The 21,959-nt window shown below is 41.9% G+C and overlaps 1 protein-coding gene across 3 annotated transcripts in view; it reads left to right on the top strand.

The window, feature by feature from the left end:
* FGD5 (FYVE, RhoGEF and PH domain containing 5) overlaps nucleotides 1-21,959 on the top strand; it is a 105,628-nt gene that overhangs the window by 29,563 nt on the left and 54,106 nt on the right. For 2 of the 3 annotated variants that reach the window (XM_048068795.2, XM_048068786.2), the window contains 4 exons: nucleotides 6,644-6,773; nucleotides 15,694-15,752; nucleotides 15,861-15,891; nucleotides 17,499-17,582. In XM_048068795.2, the coding sequence (XP_047924752.2) occupies nucleotides 6,644-6,773; nucleotides 15,694-15,752; nucleotides 15,861-15,891; nucleotides 17,499-17,582 (304 nt within the window). The remainder of the gene's footprint in view (nucleotides 1-6,643; nucleotides 6,774-15,693; nucleotides 15,753-15,860; nucleotides 15,892-17,498; nucleotides 17,583-21,959) is intronic. The other variant, XM_048068783.2, reaches the window with a different exon arrangement.

Raw genomic sequence — 21,959 nt, forward strand, 5'->3', positions numbered from 1 at the left:
CAGATTTGTAGCACACTTAATGCTGTCAGAGCTGGTTCAGTTACAATGCAGAAATACCTTGTAAATATGTTCCAACAGAAATGATCATACTGCACAGGCATTTGAAAGGACGTTGCCAGCCAGGACAGCCTAACCAGATGCCTTGCAGATGCCTAAAGAGCCACTTGTTGGAAGGGATGCATACTTGACAAGTATCATAAAGCATAACTGAGAGCTGAGTTTGTAATTCAGAGCACTAACGCTTGCCGATGAGGTACATAACTGTGGTCTCTACTGCAGCTGTACCTGTTCACACTTAACTCCTCTCCAGCTCTCCCAGTTGTGCTTGCCCAGTCTAGGTGGGTATCAGTATACAATCTGGTCTGTATCCAAGGCTGCAATGACCTAATCCCAGATTCAGAGGTAGTTTTCCACAGTCCTTCCTGTCTGTTATTTTTTTCCATCGTTCCTAAGCCCATTTAATTGTGAAAGACAAGGAACTGCTTAGGTTTTCTTATCAGGACCCGCTGAGCCTCTCCTCCCCTAGAAGCCAAAGTGCATTTCCTCTGAAGCTCAGCCTCACTTCATGTTTTGCGACTGGCAATGAATTCTTAGCCTTAACCAGACTTCCTATTAATGACACTGACGTTTGCAGAAGACACTTGATCATGAATACATTATACTGGAGATATCTCATGCAGTCTGCCCAACTCCAGCTGACAAACATCTCATGATCAACTCTGTCTCCATGCTTTCCGAGCAGAGTCACAACCCTTGCTGCTCACTCTTCAAAGAAGGAGGGAAGACAATGTCAGGGAAATGACAGGAGACAGAAGAAAAACAAAAAATATATCCTTTATGTGGAAACAATAAAACCAAAATCAAATGCCTGTAAAAAATCTATGCTCATCTGGAGGCAGACAGGTTACATGTGAGCTTAAGTCTTGCTACCTTAAAAGCATGTTTAGATGCATGGTGTAATTAAATGGTGGGTGAGACACAGGAACTATATAAATGTTAGTTTTCAGGGACCTGCAGTCAACTGTTTGCTCACTGCGGCTTTCCCCCAGGCTCCTGCCACACAGGCATGACATAGTTCTGTCTGCATTTTTACTGGAATGGCAGGAGCAACCATCTCTCATGTTCTAGAATCTGAAGTGATATGCCATGGGCATCTTCACATGGTGATCAGTTCTGTCTTCAGGAGCAAGGACTACTAGGAGAACACAAGCACGTAGGTTTATAAAATGAATGAAAAGATGTGAATTAACTGGAATAAAAAACATGGTAGGTGTCAGGAAAGGTGTACTGCCCAGGAGCTCTATGACAATACAGAACTCAGAAGTGAAAACGCGAATGCTGCTGGAGTGTCTGTAGGAGGGTGGGATGGGAAGGGAGGCACAAACACGCTTTTGCACATCCCAAGGGCAAAGGAGATCCGTAACATTTTTGGGAAGTATCTGTAAGCACTAGCCAGTGCCACTGCACTGCAGGCCTCCTATAAGTGAAGCCCGTGCAACAGTTAGGCAATATTGCAAGTTTTACTCCTGTATAAGTCTTTAATAGCACCATTCATAATGATTACCAGACTAATACAATGAGGCATTCTTCCCAGATTATAATGTGTTCTTACACTAACATAATGTAGTCATTTATCTTCTGAGGGAGAAAGAAACTTAATTCCGTGTCTGCTGGGATAAACAATTAAAAATTGCAGAAAAGCTGAGAGTGTAAGGAGAGAGACTGGCTAAATTGTTAATAAGCCTCCTGAGCTGTTCCTGTGTCTGCCTTGCTCTTGCTTTCACTTGTGCTGAGCGAGCTCTGAGCTGGGAGCCATGACACAGCATGATCTTTTGCTGCTGCTAGCTCATCCTCTTTGAAGAATTTGTTATGAGGGAAATTACGGAGTTACTAAAACCCATCTGCAAGGTAAGCAAAACAAAAGCATCATGCTATTTTGTACTCCCTCCTCTGTACTGGGGAAGTGTTTTCCCACAACCATCTATTTCTGCCATAAATATTATTTCTAAGTAATCTTTTTAAGATCCAAATATCTTATTATCCCAGCAGTCTGACAATTTGAGACATAAGAATAGTGTAAAAAAAATATTAAAAATTTGGCAGCTTCATTGGAACTTATTGAATATCTTCCATTAATAAGCAGAAAATCTTTTGAATTAAGGTACTGCAGAACTGTAGCCAGAAACATTTGCATTCCAAAACCTGGTTTTTGGTTCAAAAGCATTAAAAACCCAATTCTTCCATTTTGATTTTTTAGCTAACATGAATGTTTTTCCTGAATGCTTTTCGTCTATTTTTTCATCAGCAGACATTTTAACATCAAAAAATATATACCAAGAATATAGAAGAAAGAAGACAGTGCAGTGTATCCATCTTTTACAGGTGGGACCAGATGAACAGTAGGATCCAACAGAGACAGCTCTAACCAGCAGGTCTGAGCAATTTGTCCTTGTACTACCTGTGGACTCAGGGAGATCCCTTATCTTACTCACTGTAAAGTTTTTGATTTTCATAGCCCTGGAAAGCAACATGAATAATAGATTATCCCTTCAATCACATTTCTTCTCCTTTTTGTACCCACAATGGGAGAGGAGTGCATCTAAATACCTGAAATGTTAGATCAACAAAGAATTAATACGTAATTATAACAAGGACTTAGATCCAGGACTGGTTATGCTTAGTAGTTATGTTTAGTTGTGCAAACAGTTTGCATGTATTACTGGTGAATTACTAAGAAAGAGCATCTAGACAGCCATATGTGAAAGACACAGGATTTTCAAAGATCCTGAATAGTACTTTGCCTTACAGTACATTGCATTCCAGCATACAGTATTTTCTTTGATTCATGGTTTCATGCACCAAAGAGGCCTACAAGGCTGTAGGAAGCATCCAGAAAAAATAACACATTTTATAGGCAACTTTCCTTAGTTCTTTATCCTGATACAAGATGAAGTTAATTTTGTCTACCCTTGCCACAGCTAATGTGGCAAAGCAACTTTTAAAATGGCCCTAGGGGTAGGTCTTGACTCTTCTGTCACATATATGTTTTCTTCCATGGTCACATTCCTATGTCAGTGGAATAAGACCTGGCAGATGCACACACAAGCATGGAGAATCTCAGCATCAAGCATGCTGTGCCCAGAATGGTTTCTGTAGGAGCTGAAGCACAGATCAGTTCTTTAGTCACCTGTGGCTGCCATTATGGGTTCTAGGGCCCCTGTGCAGAATGTGCCTACTGCTTGAGGACGAAGGAGTAAACACAGCAGCATGCAAAAGCTGTGTGTTCATCTGAGGTGGGAGAAGGAACTGTAAAGCAGGAGTAACATGCTGTTTGTTCATGCCAGGGAATAAATGAGGCCTTTCAGTTACCTGTGCACTGATATTACACAAAAGACTCAGGCAGTTATTAGATCTGTCATCACTTACCACAGCTGACACCCTGAACCACACTTCTGTATGTGAAAATGTGCCCTGAGAAGCTGGTGTTCTTACCTCCATGCAGGGGCAGACCATGCATTTATTCACTAAGACATATAGAATCATAGAATCATAGAATATCCTGAGTTGGAAGGGACCCATAAGGATCATCAAGTCCAACTCCTGGCACCACACAGGTCTACCCAAAAATTCAGACCATGTGACTAAGTGCATGGTCCAAATGCTTCTTAAACTCCAAGAGGCTTGGTGCAGTGACTGCTTCCCTGGGGAGCCTGTTCCAGTGTGCGACAACCCAATATATGCAATTTCGAACTGCCAGGCCAGTATTGCTCACCATTTCTTTGCTCTACTGATATCTTGTTTTCCTCAACTCTTGGAGTGAGCAATATGAGAGATTTCAAGTTGCATGGGGATTTGCCTTGGTAGACAGATACAACACCTTTCATCAGAAAAATTCCACTAGCATCAAGGCACTGAGGGTAGTCTAAGGTTGGCTAAGGATAAGGACAAAGCAAACAGGTCAAAAGAGCAATTGAGATGGAGTTTAGATGAATTGTAAGATGAAAGCGGAACAGAAGAAAGAGCTTGAGCCGGCCTGAAGTAAAACCCAATGAATCAGTGGTGCTGCCTCTTTCTCTCTCTCTCCCTGTCTGACCTCTGTGAGTTTAATAATATCAATTTATTAGTGAGGGAAAAGGTTACAGGATGAAAATCAGAACTATTCCAAATGCTGGACTGAGCTTGAGGATAGACCCAGATATGGGTACCAGCTGGGAGTAGGAGATCCAATAGAGAAATGCCCCTTAAAACAAAACAATTTTATCTAAACATACCTGGAACAACTCACGTGTCCCCAGTTTCACCCCAGCACTACTTTTAGTATGAGCAACTCTCCATCAGGAGGTTTTATTTTATCATTACTGAGCGATGAGGCAGGTTGTCTTTAGAGTCATATGCATGTCAGGGTCTGGGAGCATGACAAGCCTCCTCTTTGGGTCCAATAATAAAGCAATTAGCATCAACAAAAGTGTGGAAGTCAGGGGTGGAGCTGATCCACAGAGGCCCCTTTGTTGTTGTAGCTAGGCAGGGTTTCGGAAGTGCTGTGATGCCGCCCACACTGAAAAACTGCAGACACTAATAATAAACAAGAGAAGACAATGGTGAGGAACAGTGCAGCTGCTCAGTCCATCCCGCTGTGGCAAATGCATGGGGCAGCTTGTGGGAGCTACTTGCCTCTGCACATGAAGGAAAGGCGAGCAGCCACACCTGCATGGCAGACACAGACCACTCTTTGCAGCTTGGAAGTGAGTGCAGAAATGGAGTTTCCTTTCTGAAAGGAAATGTGAGTCTGGTCAGCGGCTTCAGGAGTCTCTTTCTTCATTGCCCTCCCACTTATATTAACCCATAATTGCCCAGCTGCCTGTCACTCTAGCATTGGCTTTGAGGCTTTGGATTTGCTCACAGCTGGGATCCCCCCCTGGAAGGCCAAAGAAAAATAAAGAAATAAAGAAATGAAGCAGAGCTGCAAAAGCACATTAAAAAGATTTCAGAGGCAATGAAGACTAAAGAAATCATAAACACTAAATAAGGCATGCTGGTGTTCAGACCAGTTCGGCTGGACAAGCCATCATAGAATATCCTGAGTTGGAAGGGACCCACAAGGATCGTCAAGTCCAACTACTAGCTCCACGTGCGACCACCCAAAAATCAGATCCTATGTCTGAGATCATTGTCCAAATGCTCCTTGAACTCCAGCAGGCTCAGTGCCGTGACCACATCCCTGGGGAGCCTGTTCAGTGCCCGACCACCTTCTTGGTGAAAAACCTTTTACTAACACTCAGCCTGACCCTTCCCTGAAACTCCCCAGCATTCTACTGTAATACCCACAAATGTCAGGTTTTGTCTAAAGACAACAGGCTTGCCCTATTGGCTGAACACTGGAACCGACTCCTGGAAATATGTAAAATACTTAAGGCCACTGTGGTGAATAAGCTGGATATAAGCTCCCACAGTGATGCTAAGGCCAAAACCACCAATCTGATCCATGAATATAAAAGCAGAGTAAAGTCAGGTGGGGAATAGGTTGGTGTTATCACTGTTATACTTGGCAGTCCTATTACCAGTGCTGTAAAATCAAGTCTTGTGTTGAAGCACCAACAACTGCACCAAAACTGTCTGGTAGTAAAAAATGGTACTAAAATGGTTAGTAAAATTGGATAATGCTAATGGATTATTAGATAAAGTTCAGAGATTTTAGAATGATTAAATGATAGGAGGCATAGTATGACACTGATACATTCACCCATTTCATTTAAAAGACCAGGCAAGAGGATAACCTCAACACAACCTGTGAGCATCTGCGTGGTAACCATATTTGGAAGACTGCAATCCAGGAGACAGGGGTTTAACCAAATCCACTGTCTGCAATTTGTCACTAGGCACATCGAGATCAGCAATAAAAGACACCTTTCAAACACAAAGGGCAGGCACTATCTGGAGAACCTACCTTTAGTCATGCTTTGTGAAGGATTTGAAATAACTGGCAATTTAAATCTAAATATATATGTGTGTGTGTGTGTTATATTTTCCTGAAAGAAAAATAATGCTGGGAAATCCTTGGACTGTATTACATTAACAGATTCAGCACTTTCAATCGCATTGCTTTTTCTGGATTTTCTGGATTCCCTTGAAACAACTCAAGGATGATGAGATCTGAGTTACCTTGTGCTGTAATTCCAATGGTATTATAATTACACTTTTCTTATCCTTTTAATGTTTTCACAGAAAACTTACAATGTTTAATTTCCATTTCTACTAAGCACTGAAATGTTAGTATGATTTTATTACATCCATTTTGAGGGATGTCTCAGGAAGAACAAACAAGTTCTAGTTGCAATTATGTATGCACCCAGTCAAACTTTTTGTTCCAAACTGAGCCAGAAAACTGATCCTATAGGTATACTTGAATGAGTTCACTTAATTTCCCACTGCTCCATTCAGATTCTTCTACTTGTCTAAATGGTTGCTGTTTAACTTGGCAACAAAACACAAAGCTTGAGAAATCTTGCTTCCAAGCCTAGAGGGTCTGCGGGGACACCCGGTCCCCTGAGTGTTTAGAGCTGTGCAATGTGTGGATTTGCTGTGTCTGAGCAACAGCAGGTGTCTGGGAATACTGCCGATGAGCTGGTCTGTTCTTTCTCTACAGTGCCTACACTGAGCCTTACAAGGTGTGCCCGGTCTCTGTGATACCCGTGGAGGTCATCACATCAGATGAGGAACAAAAGAGTTCAGAAGACGAGGAAAGCAGCCAGGGTGATCCCAGCCTCATCAACAAGGTAAAAGAGCTGCACTAGCAACAATTTACCCCTGTAGCATGTGGCAGAGCCAAGGAACTGCTGTTCTAAGATGGATAGTGGAGGCAATATAGCCAATAGGAAAGGCTTGACATGAATGTAATGAAAAACTTCTCACTTATGAGAAGGATCTGGATGCAGTCTTGAGAATTTTAAAGCTACACTGAATAAAACAATGACAAACATGCTGTTGGAACAGATTGTGGTTTGAGCTCTTTGTTGACTTGAAACAAATGAAATGGTCACAAGCAATCTAATCTTTTTTTTCCTCTGATATGTATGATTTTTTTTGGCTGCTTGTTTTCACACTGTTTTGGAAAGGGAAAAGCCCTTAAAGTTGTGACAATTCCTGTTAAATGAAAAATATTTTCCCTTCTAGTTTTACTAGTTAGCTAGCAAACCATGAGCATTTACAGAGCACACACTAGTGTGTTACCTAAGCCCATCATGTTTCTCAGCATTTAGTTGTGATGCCAGTGGAGAATTGACAAGAAAATTGTGCCTCAAGTCCAAATGGGAAATGCATATAACCACCAAGCACTTGGAAGGAAATTTAAGGCTGCTAAAAACAATTTTATTGACATTTTTGTAGGTTTTTACTGAAGATATTAGGAAATTGCATTTTTATTTCCCTTACTGCATTTCATGCCTTTTTATTTTTTGTTGTGCTGGGGTAACCACACTTTTTAGCTGTCACAGCAGAAGGCAGCACTTACAGAGCAAGCATGTGCTTTAGAGTCTGTCTGGAGGTATCCCTCTAGCTCTTAGGGCTAATACAAACCAAATCTCTACACATGCCTGATAGAAAACATGAGCACAGGACTGTTTGTTTGATCAGACTTGGTTTCCCAAGCTGATTGTCAGCAAGGATCACGGCACGCAGAAGACCTGGCTTCTCCAAGCTCCTAGGGAGCTGTCTTAGAACAGCCACATCTGAATACTGGCTGTTATTTCCAAGCTGGCTGATGAATTAGAGCATGTGGCTATTTAGCCTGACAAGAAACAGGCCGGAAGGGTACACATAACCTTTTCTGCCAGGTTTAATTCTAGCTGTAGGAGGATTAGCCCTCCTGCAGTCACTGGGCTCTAGCTACAGACTGTAAAAGGAGGTTGGAGCAGCAGCAATTTCATTCTAGGCTAAGCCCTTTGTTTAATATGCCAAGTCAGGGGCCTGTGCTTGTATGCAGGTCCAAGAAAAGATCTGGAATTGACACAGGGAGACCTTTGAGCTTCTTTGTTCTTGTAGCCTCATGAGGGCCAAAGACACTGCAGGCTTCACTTTGGACAGACTAAGGAAGTCCTGGGAACCATCCTGTCAAACGCTGCATGTCCCAGCTGTCCCCAGGACCCAGGCTCTTAACAGGAGACACCTGATCTGGGCAGCCAGAGTTCTGACATCAGAACTCTCCACCCTCTAACAGCTTCAGTGCTGCTACTGCAGGCTGTGTGAAGCAATAACCGAAAGATGCCCATGAAAGGGCCAATTTGATAGGGAAAACAGTCAGTGCAGGGTCCTGAAATGAAGGATGCAATATATTTAACTGTACTCTTTCTCCCATGCTAGTAGCAGAACAGTAACGGTATGAGAATCTTCCGATGTCCCCCACAGCCCTCATTGAAGATTCTGTCAGAAATAAGGGCTTCCAGTTCACCGTAATTAAGAGTGAATGGGATAAATTCCATCCGTTCACAGCTCTTGCCTCAGAAAGCGCTGGTATCTTCACAAGGGACAGACAGGACTGTGTTTTCTACCTTACTGCTCCTGCCTCCTTTTGTTGTCTTTGCACGCAAATCTTTTGGGTGCCAAGGGAACATTAGCTGCCCTGTCAAAGCCTGACTTGGCAATGACAAAGGGCAAACAAGTTGTCCAGCTCCCCAGTGAAGTGATGTATCACTTGGAGCAAAATCCTCAGGACAACACAGGGTGGCTGTAAAACATGAAAGAGTTCAGAAGCACTGTCACTTGGGAAGAACTGGCAAAAACATGTTGGTGTAGATGCCAAAAATAGTACCATGGATTTGGAAATGAGTTAATTTTGTTAAAATAACTGTTTTGGGCTGGCCTACTAGGAGCTGAATTTGGATTTAGAAAAAAACACATATGCAAACACAAAAAAGAACCCTCTGGGGTTTGTTGGTTTGATTTCTGGTTTTCCCCTCCTTAGGGAAACTTAGTTTAAATGAAGACCTGAAACAACCCAGATGATCAAATCTCCTACCCGTGTCCAGATGTATGATTTGCATTTGCATTGAGCTAGATTCTACTTATTGCCTTTCGCTTCATCTGTATGAAAATGAAAGCATAGTGTTTCATTTTTTTTCTCACTTGCTTTCTCCTAGCCTTCTTGGCAGAGAATTGCAAGATATCCAGTTTGCAGCAGATTTTTTTCCTGTAATGTTTCTTTTTAAGGCTCATTTTTTAAAGTAAAAATAATTTTAAAAATCAGCTTTGTACACACTTTTCCTGGAATTGTTTCAACAGCTGGGCTTCTTTGAATCCCTGCCCTCCTGGGGACCAGATTCACATGAGTGTGGAAAAATTTTTAGGGCCTGCTGGAACCCCTGTTCTGTAAACAATTTGAATCATAGCCAATAGTATATGTTGAGGTAGTTTTGACATTATCAACTTTACTTTAAAAAGCAAAGAGGGGCTTTCATCTCTATTGTGTTACAAGAAGTTTCACTACTAAAAAGCCTTTCTGGAATGAGGCAGGTTTAAAAATGTAGAACAGGAGGTGGGGTTCCAGATTTTGCCTTTATTCCACTAGGTGTACCGTAGACCCTGTGAAGCAGAGCATTTGTCATCAGAAATCACGTGGTAGTTTTGATTCTTCTATGTAAGACTGACAGTGAAAATTCACTCTTTCTGGTTAAATGAGCATGTTATTTCCTTCTCTCTTCATTCTGCTGGCATGCAATAACAACCTAGAGAACTCCCAGGTGGAGAATGCTCTAAGTATTCTTAACCTTTATGATTCTATATGGCTGTATTATAAAAAGTGATGCCCTTCACTTACATTACAGATGAAGCTTCACACTTTTTTTCCTCCTGCTAAGCTAATTTGCAAGAGCTCCTGGGCCATTCCTCATTCATTTGTCTTTTATATATGCTCATTTAATTAAATTCCTTCCAATTTATCAGAAGGTGACACATGACTGTTCTGTATTGGGCTCTCAAGGTTATATGATGACATTTGAGGTGCACACAGAGAAAAAAAAATGGAGTTAAGGATTCCAGTTAAGAACAAACCACTTAAATAAAATAATGACCTTCCCTACATCTTCCACCTCTGAACCTTCTCTCACTAGACAAATGCTCCAAGTCCAGGTTGTAGAACCCCAGATTTTTCATGTTACCATTGAGCTGGATTCAAGCTTTTTTTTTTTTTTTTCTGCTGAAAACCAGATAAATCCTGAGCTTAACTGTTCAGATTTGACTAGAGAGCAAATCCAAACTGAGCTTGGAAAGGGGCTGCCAGTTTAAGAATTATTTTCTTGAGTGTCTTGTAGAAGAGCCATGTTCCTGTAGCAACACCAGAACATGTTGCCTTGGACTCAGCTTCAAGAGCTATTTCCATCACGCTGTTTGACCCAGACTGTATGTCACATGTATGCTAAGGGGTGTGGATTGAACAAAGTGATGGGCTTAAAAACGACCCCAGTAGTGAATGGAAGGCATTTAGACTGAGATCAACAATTTCCACCACTGTGATAAGAGTCTAAGTATTTCTTTACAGGGTTCCTTTGGAAGGAGAAGGCAATGGCTGGGTAAACAGAGAATGCTAGGAATATTGTAGCAGCATAAGCTATTTTAAGAACTCTGTTGTATTTAGGAATGACATAGAGCAAACCTTACATTAAAACACTAGGCAATGGAACAATTACAAATGTTCTCTTAAACCTGTCTATAAACACAGCAGGGAGTTTGACCTGAAGAACTGAAGGGATCCTCAGAAGAATAATAAGAAAAGAATGTGATTAATCTGTGTGAGTACCTTTAAAAATTATAGTCTATCGAGTACTCAGGAAATAAATTAATACAAATCCTAAGACAAGTAATAAAGCCATAGCTGGAGCATAAAAGACAGTTCTCTCACCCAGAATACAGATATGTCTGCCAGTTAACTCTATGGGAAATCGAAAAGTAAACCAATCTGTATGCAAATACTGTCTAGTTTCACCCTAAAACCAGCAATATGTTACAAGGAACTGTACACAGCCAGGATATGAGAGATGTGATCTTCTCTTACCCTGCTGGCAAAATGGGAAAATCTCTAGTGAGGTAGATAACACATAACCAGAATATAATGACATAAAAGAAAATGAATTCATACCAGATGTGGCTGGATTTTATGGCAATGAAAACTCAAAGCATTTTGACTAGTCGTTTAAGACTTAGTTTTTTCATGCTGAATCCCAGCGAGACCAGAGGGGTGCTCGTTACAATTACATGGTGCTTTGCTGGGGGGGGCACAAAGGAGAACTCCATACAGAAATGATCCCTAGCACTGTGCTTGTGAAAGGGCAGCCCTAGAGGTAGGCTCCACGCTACTCCCAGGTACCAAAACAAAAGGCAGTGTCCAAAAAGGAGGGCCGCAACCCAGCATGGCACGTGGAGGGCATCTGTGCCACTCACAATGAGGGAACACTGAGCTCAGTCACAAAGGTCTCACAGCAAGCAGGGCAGCTACTGTCTAGTGGTAGCTGTACGCACAACTGCCTTTGCTGCTCCTTATGCATTTCCACTGGGTGGGCTTGGTTTCCAGGCTCCATTAATCATTCTGTTTTGCAAACCTTTAACCTTCACGTACACAACCCAAACATATGCTGGAGTTGGGAGTGACAGATTTGTGTGCCTTGAGGAAGCACCTAATTCAGACGCCTTTCAGGGGACAACTCTTGATTTATAGCATTACACAGTTTCCCCAGGGGAGCTGCAATCTAGCTCTTCAAGGAAGGGGCCTTGGAGGCAAAAGATGTGGACTGCGTTTCCTCTCACTGATTCACAGACCCAGCTTGAAAAAGCCACTTGTTCTCATAGTGCCTCAGTTTACTGTTGGCACCACTGTGACATCATTGTGAACTACTAGATAGTTCATAATAGTTACAAAAGGGGCATTATGAAGTCACTCAGCTCAGAGGCTGAAGCTTGCAAACTGCTCTAAGCCTCTGATAGCAACAGTAGCACTGTTGTGCTGGGTACCATCCAGCACAACGCTACAACACACCTACCCTGAGGGGTCTGCAAAATAAGACACACAGATGTGAAAATGGACAAAGGGATGTAGTTTGTCCACGTCAGCATGGTAAGGCAGCAGTAAACATGGAAATGGAGCTGCTGATTTGGTGTCTTAGCTAGTTACCCTGCTTTTCAAATGCAAAGGGTTTCTTCCTGAGTACTCAAATGGCTTGTGCAGTACTAATGCTTCAGCTCTAGTGAACAGTTCTTTGATTTGCCTGTGCTGCACTTAAGCCATATAACCCTGTTTCAGCCCCATGGAGGCAGATTTTCCCTCAGCCCCATGATATTTAACCTGGATCAGAACGGCAATCTGGTTCTCATCATGGTTCTGCAAACAGCTAGGCCAGCTCAACTGTGTGTGGGCACTGGGCTCAGAGAGCAGTGACTGGCACAGGCACTGTAGTACCATCTCATCAAAGCATGGCCGTTGAGGGTCCAGGTCAAATGCCTTGGCATTGCCCAGAGCAAAGCCAGAGTGTATAAATGACTCCGTGGGGAGACATCATCCCTACAGTAATGGGATGCCTACGACACAGAGAAGGGAAGGTGATGTGCCACATCAGTAGGCTCTGCATGGGCAATTAGCCATCATTCACAGGCATACTGTTCACTGCTTGCCCCTTCTCAACCCAAAAGTTTTTTTTCTGTCAGGAGGCACAAAAGGGACATGAAACCTAAAGCTGTTCAGTTCAAACTGCCTAAGACTAATAATTAACTTCAGCTGTCCTCACATGTGTGCTGTGTTAAGACCTAAAAGCTTTTAGGTTTTTATGCTGTTGTTCTAAGGAAAAGATTTCTGATGCTTCATTATACATTGGGATACTCTGGCTTTTGGAGGAGAAACTCTGATCAAGTCACAAGATACCTCTAGTACCCCACTAGACAACTCTAGTTTTCCATCAGTAAACTTGATAACCTTTTGCAGGCCTGTTGGGCTTAGTTCAGTACCCTTTGGAGAGATAATTGCACAGTACCACCTTTGTCTAGCAAGTTACACTGATCAGCTGAGCTGTAGCAGCTGTACAAGCTCCTAACTTGGTTTAAGTGCTTTTGTATTTGCAACCTTCCTAGCACCAGCATGTTTTTCAGAGTAGAGAGAATGGGGAGGATGAGGTGATGAAGCTCTGAGACAAGAAGACTCAAAGTGGCAGATTGCCAGGGTTTCCAGATGGCCTCCTGGCCTCTCTCTGCTAAGCAGAAGCTCTCAGCAGGGCCTGGAGCGCAACCTCCAGTGGGAGGTTCCCAAGTGGGAACTGGAAAGGTCCCACACCGCGGGGAGAAAAGATTACCAAAAAGGTGGTACTGTGGCTGTGTTGTAATAATCACTTGGATTTTGTTTTAGAAACCTTATGGTTGAGGGACCTGCACCCCCTCTATTCCCTGTTCCCAGAAGTCTGTCTCTGGACACTGTCGTCAATCTCAGAGTTCATTTCCTGGTTAAACAAACAGCAATTAAATAACACAAGACAGGCAACGCCTAGAGACACTGTCTCCAACTTGCCCTAGACAGGTCATGTGACACCGGGGTCCCCGTGTTTTGTCTCTTGGCTAAGACATATTAATCACAAGAGGAATTACGGAGTTCAACAATGTGTGTATGCAAATGGAGAGACAGCCTGGATTGCTGGGGAAATGGACTCCGTGTCTTGGCAGTGTGGAGCCAGGCTTGTCCACAGAGGATGCGCTGGGCAGCCAGCATCAGTCTAGGTGACCCAGACAGAGACACTCTCCCTTCATTTGCTGTGCTCTACCTGTGTAGAGGAAATGAGAGAGGAGAGAAAACTCAGTGCTTCTGGTGTGTTCCTCCAGCAGTGGGGACAACCAGGAGGGGCACACTGTGATCTTCGAGAGGTGTTCACAAACTGGAGCCGGGCGAAATGGGCAATGAAATATTTGCTGACAGTGTAGCCTTAAGCAGAAAAGTGAAACTATGGAAAAAACAGATGTTCCTAATGCATTTTATTAAAATGTAGTGTAGTTCTCCAAAAAAAGTGATTCAAATAATGTTCTTTGGCCCTTATCAGGCAGAAGGAACAAAGCACTAGGGGATATATACTTAGACTCCTGGTGCTAAAGGAGAGATGCGTCAGTCATCTGAGATTAATGAACTGTTCATTCTCTATTTCCTTTGTCTCTTGCAATCTTCAGCTGTCTCCCAGTAGAAGTACACGGCAGTAAGCTAAAGATGCAAAAAGAAGCTCACAGACTGGCAGAGGTGGGCAGGGACCTCTGGGTCCCTCTGGTCCCCCCTGCCCCACCATGGCCACCCCAAGCAAGGTGCCCAGGCCCACGCCCAGGTGGCTACTTCAGACCCCCAAGGAAGAGACCCCGCAGCCTCTGGGCAGCCCGTGCCACGGCTCCGGCACCCAGCCAAGCCATTTTCACTTGTGCCAGGACACCTGCATCCCAAAGGAGTGCTGATAGGGAAAAAGGACAGAGAGGAGAAAGTCTGTATTTACCTTCCACTGGCTTAGACATTTTTTACTGCTTAAATTTGTTGTTACAATGTGAGTACTTAACTGTTTATTGATCTGTCAAGCCTGGTTTGAGATGTCAACATTTATACTTTTACGAGGGGTCTCAATTAAGCTTCATGTTTGTTTCCTGACACTTAGCAGCCCCCTCATGCAGAATTGGTGGAGAAGGTGTAAACACCAACTTTCCACCTGTTGCACCAAGAGACTGCATCACATCTCAGCAAGTCCCAGTCTCTCCTGAGTAGGCTTTCAGAAGCAGGATCTGTAAGCAATGGGTTTCCAGAACAGCTGGTCTGGCACACAATGTCACTAACTCTTTCTGCTGAACACATTTCCCCTGACCCACTTTAGATCAATGAAGGCTGCTTTTCTTTACTACTGCTAGACTGTTCTAGTTCCCTACTTCACCACTGCTACTTAAGTCCAACTTTCCATAGTAGATTCCTGTCAGTAAATATTTCCACAATTTGTTCATTTCTTATCATAAGAGTGAGTCATGACATAGGACCAAAATACCCTTATTAGCCACTTGCACCTTACAGCTATACACTTTGGTTCTTTCACAGGTTTCTGTGTCTAATGAGGTGTCTGCCAGTTCTGTAGATGTCACTGAGATTTCAAACAATGTTGCCTGCAGGAGTAATGAACTGCTTTCTGGAGACGCTTATGACCATTTAATTTAGACATTTTGTTTAGTAAGCGATAAAGTCATTTGCCTTGTTTGCTTCCACAGGTCTCACAGCAGTCAGAATACTTTGGAATATGAGCATTTTGATAACAAATTCCCATTTCCATTTGATTGAGAGTAGTAAACGTGTTAAGAGCCTTTACAGCCATGAAGCTAGCTTATTCAAAGCTAAACATTTTCTGCATCTCTGACAAATTTTGGACTTGTAAAAATCAACAGAAATTTTCTCTTTTTTTTCCATAAGAACACAATTTTTTAAACCTTAGCAGCTATTATGTTGTACTATACCATTAGTACCTGAATTACACAAACATGTCCTGGAGTCCTTTCCTGTCATGGAAAGGACTCCAGGAAGCCAAACACTGAACAGCAAAGAATAAAAACCTGGTCCCTATCTTTACTGAAGGAATATGTCAGTTCAAAGTGCTCTCTAATACTGTTTTCCTTCTTGGTGTGAGACATCTCTTAATTGTTTCTGGGTTTTGCTGTTGACAGAAGGAAGGCCAGTCCAGTGCTTACCTCATTGCCCAGGAGCTGATGTCTTCAGAAAAAGTGTGAGTTTATTGTTACAACCTGTCTGTTGCTATCCTAAAACAGAACCTGTGCAATCTACCCTTATTTATTCAGCAATGGCAATGAATAAAGTTTGTTTCTTTCCCCAGATATGTGGAGATGCTCCAGCAGTCATGTATGGTAAGTAAATCATTTTAATCACTGAAATCTAATTGCTGTCTTAGCTGCAATTTAAGAGACGTAAAAGCATTGAAGGGACAGAAGTGAATTTGAGGAAGAATGGCTTACTGTGGAGCAATGCTTTTTGAAGCATTGTAAAGGAATATGTCTGCCACTGATGTGCTCTTGCTTTGGATTCCAAAGTCTAGCATTTCTCATTCATGTGGAAAAGCATTGGCCAACAGCACTTACTGGGGCTCTGAGACTGGTGTAATATGCTGAGTAAGCCTAGTTCTGAGAAGGAGATGGTGATAAACGGGTAAACCCTAGAAATTTTTAATTTAGAAACATTTATGGATGCAAGTGCCTACTGTTCCCCTCCAGCTGGATGGACTCCAAGCTATTGGTAATCCCTAATAAAAAGAATCCTCATAAAAATTACAGCTCATAGGTTAGTTAAGGAAAAGTCTGCTTGAATGCTAATTTTATCTGCTGCAGCACTCCGATGTTGGCTCAAAGATATGAGGGAATAAAACCAAAGAGTTTTCTTGGCTTGCCCCAAAAATTTGACGACTCTCTGCTCTCCTGTTGGGGAACTCATCCACTTTCTAAGCAGAAATGTTTATTACAGAAAATAATAAGCATTATCCAGAGCCTGGCCTGTCAGTCCTGGAATTACAGTTATAAGGCATGAGGGAAATTGTCTCTGCTTTTATGATACTTAATTATTAGGTTCGGATTAGCTGGTTAATGTATCAGGGAAAAGATACTGGTAACAGCTGTGTTATGATGAGAAAGTTCTTCTATTTCTGCCGATCATCATGTTTATTTGTAAGCACTTGTTTGGGTTTTATAGATGTTACAGTCTTGTATATATAGTCCAGAATGCTCCACTGAATCCTCTTTTGCTGGGATTTTGTTGCCATGCCTGCCAATCCCACTCCAATAGAGGGATCTTACCAGTGTTCTGCATTATTTCCTTAGGTATGAAGGTTAGAGAACCAGAAGAGGAGTTAAAATTTTCAAATTAAAATTTTAGATGGGCCTAAAATAAACATTGAGTGAATGCAGTGGTTTGCAGAGCCACTCAGGGGTTGTGAAATGTCAGTTTCCCTGTCCCAGTTCCCATCATCTCAAGTTAGAAAGATCAAAAAGATCACTATCTTTTTCAGAATGAGATTTTGGGTGCACTGTTTTGGTTAATGATTTTTTTCTGCAGTGGAAAAGTATCCTTCCTCCCTCATCGCCAAATGCATGCATTCCTTTAGAAGCTACTGGAGGCTTTTTCCAGCAGAGTCACCAAGAAAGATAAGATTTGATTTTTTTCTATGGGTTGGCTTTTTCAATTGTGAGGATATATGAATGGCACCTTGGTTAGAGACTGAGGTAGAAGAGACAAACGTTTTCACACTCCACAGTTTAGAATAGATCAAAAATCTTTATAGGAATGGGATCAGGGTTTAGTTTCTGTGTTTTTATCAGGTGCCTATATCCCTAGCATACCCCATCTCTGCTGCTATCGGCTGGTGTACCTGCTGTAGTGGCATTCACAAATAACTTGCAGGTTTCTTTCTTGCAATCACAATCAGTCTAGAAGGCCACAGTCACAGCAACATTATCTTTCCCAGCCCACCAACTGTTGGATCTTCATGTTCACCTGTTGCCCAATGTCATATTCAGGACATCTAGAGAAACCACTACCAATTTTACAAGTAAGTCCCTCAGACTACAGAGATAATATTGCCTACCTGAGGCTTCCCAATACTATCATAGTGGTTACAATGAACTAATTACTCCTTTCTGCATATTTGAATAGCATTAGGAATAATCACATCAGTAGAAAATACCTCTTCACTGTGCATTCACTGTTGACACAGGTCCCACTGACAGATGTCACTAGCAGCCACCAGTGACCACACAGTCAACAAACTGCACTCAAGCTGCAAAACACCGTTCATGGCCAGCTAAGACCAAAAGCTTCCGTGTCAGCACCTCTCAGCACAGGCAGACATTTCTCTCTGTTCCTCACCACCACCTTTCTCAAAAAAACAGTTTCTAAGTGCTCATCTTGAAGTCTCGAGACTCATTTTCTTAAATAAACCCATATGTTAGTGAGAAAGGCAAGGAACTAAACCACACCCTAGCTGCTTTCAGAAAGGAAAAAAGGCTTTTCTTAAGCCTGCAACAGGAGCAGTTTCCCATCTCATTTCCAGGCTCAGCTGGAGGAGCTATTCGTTCAGCATAACAGGAATCTGGTCATTCAGCAGAGACTTTAATAAATTGATTGATTGCCAAAATGATGACATTTCCATACATCTACTCTGCTATTGAACTGAAAGAGTGGAAACATTGTGTTAGCTCACAAAGTTGGTATCAGTTGGTGTGGTAGTAGTGATAATAACCTAAAGGGTTAGCTGTTATTTGCCCTGCTTAAATGCAATGCAGTTCTTTGGAGCTGGGAGTTAAGAACTCATTCTGGACTGAGCAGATGGGACTGGCTGGGCCTTGCAGTCCAAAGCAGTCCCTGATCTCTTGTTATTCAAGATTTAGTTTTCTGAAGTTGATTAACCTTTGCATTTATTCCATAATTATTTAATCCTCAAATTTTGATGTTCATGTCTCCTATTTTTTACCCCAGTAATGTAGTCTGCACTTGTCTTCATTTTAATGCTTGCTGCTGAACAAAAATGTTGCAGGTTGCTTTCTGATGTTTCACGCATCACCTTGGAGGACCAGGAATCTGGTTTATTTGCTTCCATTCAGCCAGTCTGTTTCCAATTACTTTACTAAATATATACAGAGCAAAGTTAGTGTGACTTAGAATGCCTCAGGATCCCACTCTGCATGGGATTAAGCATTTGCTTGATAGTGTATCATGTTCATGTTCATTTTGTCTTTTGCCTTTGTACAGAACGTCTTTTTTTTTTTTTTGTGCATAGAACCCCTTAAAGTCATTATTACTTCCCTCCAAAGCGTTTAGCAAATTAAGGTACCCAAAAGGGCAGCACTGCACTGAAAGAACATCTGCCCCAAATACCTCAGTGTTCAAATTCCTGAATCCTGATTTGCATTTTTGTCATAACAATGGTACACAATTCTTCCAAACATCAAGACTCAGATTTATGCTTCCTTGGCATTTGGAGATAGTCTGGAATAAAAATGTGAATAAATATAACGTGCTGGTTCCCCTGTCTTTGCAGCAGTATGGGATCTAGTCCTGCACTGGGAATTGCAAGACTCCTGACTGCAAAGTAACTCTCAGAAAAGAACAAAATCATCTTAGTTCCCAAGTCATTAACTTAAAAGGACCTAAATGCAGATTATCATGAAGTCAGACTCGCTGGTTAATCTCTACTTTCAGAATTCTTGTGGGTAGCACATTCTCAAGAACAAAAAATAAACATTATCTGATTCAGGAGCCACTATTACATTAGACGAAACAGAACTCCATCTTTCTAAGTATTTACACTCCCAGTGTATGATTGGCTGAGCCTTTTTTACTGCTGTAAATTTCTTGGATGACATTCAAAGTTCTTCTGGACCAATCAAGTCATTATTTTCCAAATGAAATGCTTTAGTGAATGGACTGGGCTGAATAAATGAAGGGATAGTTGGCTGTTAAGCCTTCTGAAGCTATTATAAAAGCCTGAGATGCAGTGCCACAAAATAATGGCCTACCCTCACTTACAGTAGGCTGATTTTTTTCTCATTCATTTATTCATTGTGGCCTTCAGCAGTGGGAAAATAACCATGTATCTTCCAGAGAGCTCCTGCAGTGGAACACTGAGCCAAAATAGCTTTCAGATCATCAGTATATCTCTTAAAAGAAGAGGGAAATCATACTACCTCACTTGGCACAAGGACAATTCCCTGGTAATAAGCCCCATTGGTACAGTATTTGCAATGCACATTTTACAGTTTGCCAGTTCTGACGCTGATTTACAGAGGATGAATGTGTGCATTTGTCTGCATGTGAGTGTGTGCTGAAGTCAGGGTTCCTGACCTAGATTGTACCCTGCAGGGGCAGGATAAGAGACTAATTGTGTCTGCTGTGGTAGTCTGTGTTTTCTGCTGTTCATCTGGCATTGTTTGTGCTGGGCTCAGTAATGAGAAGTTTGGGAAGATCAACTGTTCAGTGCAGATCAAGGGTCACTCATTCTGCTACAGGAGATGTGCCACTTTTTAATTCAGGGCTGCCACTTTTGCTTTCATAATTAGGAGAGCAGCTGCTGCCTGTAATGATGATACATCCATGAGGCAAACTTGGCATCTCATGCCTGTGTTCAGCTCTACTATGGATACCCTTTTCTCTCCCTTTGAACTTTTCATCCTCCCCTCAAGTGTAATGCCTAGACATCTAAAAGAGACTTGGAGCCTCTGATATATAGTATCTGTTGAATCCACCTTCATTTTAGAAGTGTGAGTGGCTGTAAAAGTCTGCACAATTTTATGTGATCAATGTAGACTTCAATTATATAAAGTCTGAGCTGCAGAAGGATTGTCTGTTGTCCTCCCTGGCTCATTCACAAAGGGTCAAAAATACTCGCTTCCTAATATTACCAATGCATTAAAACATCTGCTTGACTTGGGAAGCATTTGCGATTCTAGATATGAAAAGTGATTTCTGGATGCATGCATGTGCCATTATTATTTGAAAAGTATAGAAGTCGAGATGTTAGGTGGAAGTTGTGGTGTGGGTACGGTAAATATACTGCGTGCAGTCATGATTTCTGCGGTTAAAGTGTCACTATCTCCACCTGGCAACTGAGGCAGAAAAATGGTTATGGTTTTCCACTAACAAATCTGCTCTATTCACTCCCTTTTTGCATTTTTTCTCAGCTTTGTTCCTTATATGGAAACTTACAGATCTCCCCAGCCAGGATTCTCCCTAAAAACTGTGAAAATATCATAGGTGAATTTATTCAATCATCAGTCTTTTTCAGTTCTTTAATAGAGTTGAACTAGAAGCAGGAAAGCTGATACAACCATGATAGCATTAGAGGTCAGACCTTTGGCTGGTATAAATTTACAGTTTTTCTCTGACAGATGACTGCAAGAATAGCGGATTATTAGCTTCTTCAGAGCGCTGTAAGAGTCTCCATCCGAATTAAGATTTCTTTCCCTCCTTATCAACATCATGAAGATAATTTGGAATCTGGGAAGCAGTTAAATTCTTTTCTGGTCTATGCATTATTGCAGGTGGAAGCTTCTTTGTAACAGAGCCCTGCTGCAGGGAATATCTTTTCATGGGTGAAAGAGAGAGAAAAGGGTGTCTACAAAAAGGGCATATATATGAATGCTGCCAAAAGTGTGGGACACAGTTCGTGGTGGTTCATTGATGGGTATAACAGGTAGGCACATGGTGCTCTGACTGCAGTGAGACCATGCAACAGGGAACAAACAGGTAGAGACTTTGCTTCAGCACCCAAGACCTTGAACATACTACTGCAGGCATTCAGACCTTTTCTAGCCCAGTTACAGAGTCTAGCAATGTGACCCTTCTAGTTTCAATGAACACTTTTTGGTCACAGAAACGTTCTTCCTTTCAAGTACTTCTCTTGAACTGTTAAGCATGGATTTGCTCTACAGTCATCACCGCACACTGTAAATTCATAATTTCTGTCTGGCTCAAGCGCAGACCTGATGTTAGGAGCACAGTGCTGAGAGCCTATGAAAAGGAACCTCCAGTCCTGCCGGCAGATGCTGTCTCACCTTCTGCTCTCTGATGCTGTCTCACCTTCTATTACATTACAATGGTGTTGTACACCTTTCTCTTTTTCTGCCAATGTAAACAATATACAGGAACTAGGATTTCCATTATGATTGGATTAGCAAGTTATACACTGCTGCTTCTGTAGACAAACAGATAAGAACAGAAAACAAGGAGATCTAGCAACTGATCAGCATTTCTTGAGCAATTTTAACAGAAAAAAAGCAAACATAATCTAGATCCAGACTGAATTACTGTATTGTTAGAATATTTTCAAGTAGAAGTTAAAGAAGACAAGTCACCCATCAGAGCAAATTAAGATAATTTACACATACATCCAGGCAGTTTTTTTCTCCTGGGTAAACTACTTGCCTAAAGC

The sequence above is a fragment of the Anser cygnoides genome, chromosome 10, assembly GCF_040182565.1.
Source record: "Anser cygnoides isolate HZ-2024a breed goose chromosome 10, Taihu_goose_T2T_genome, whole genome shotgun sequence".
Lineage (NCBI taxonomy): Eukaryota > Metazoa > Chordata > Aves > Anseriformes > Anatidae > Anser > Anser cygnoides.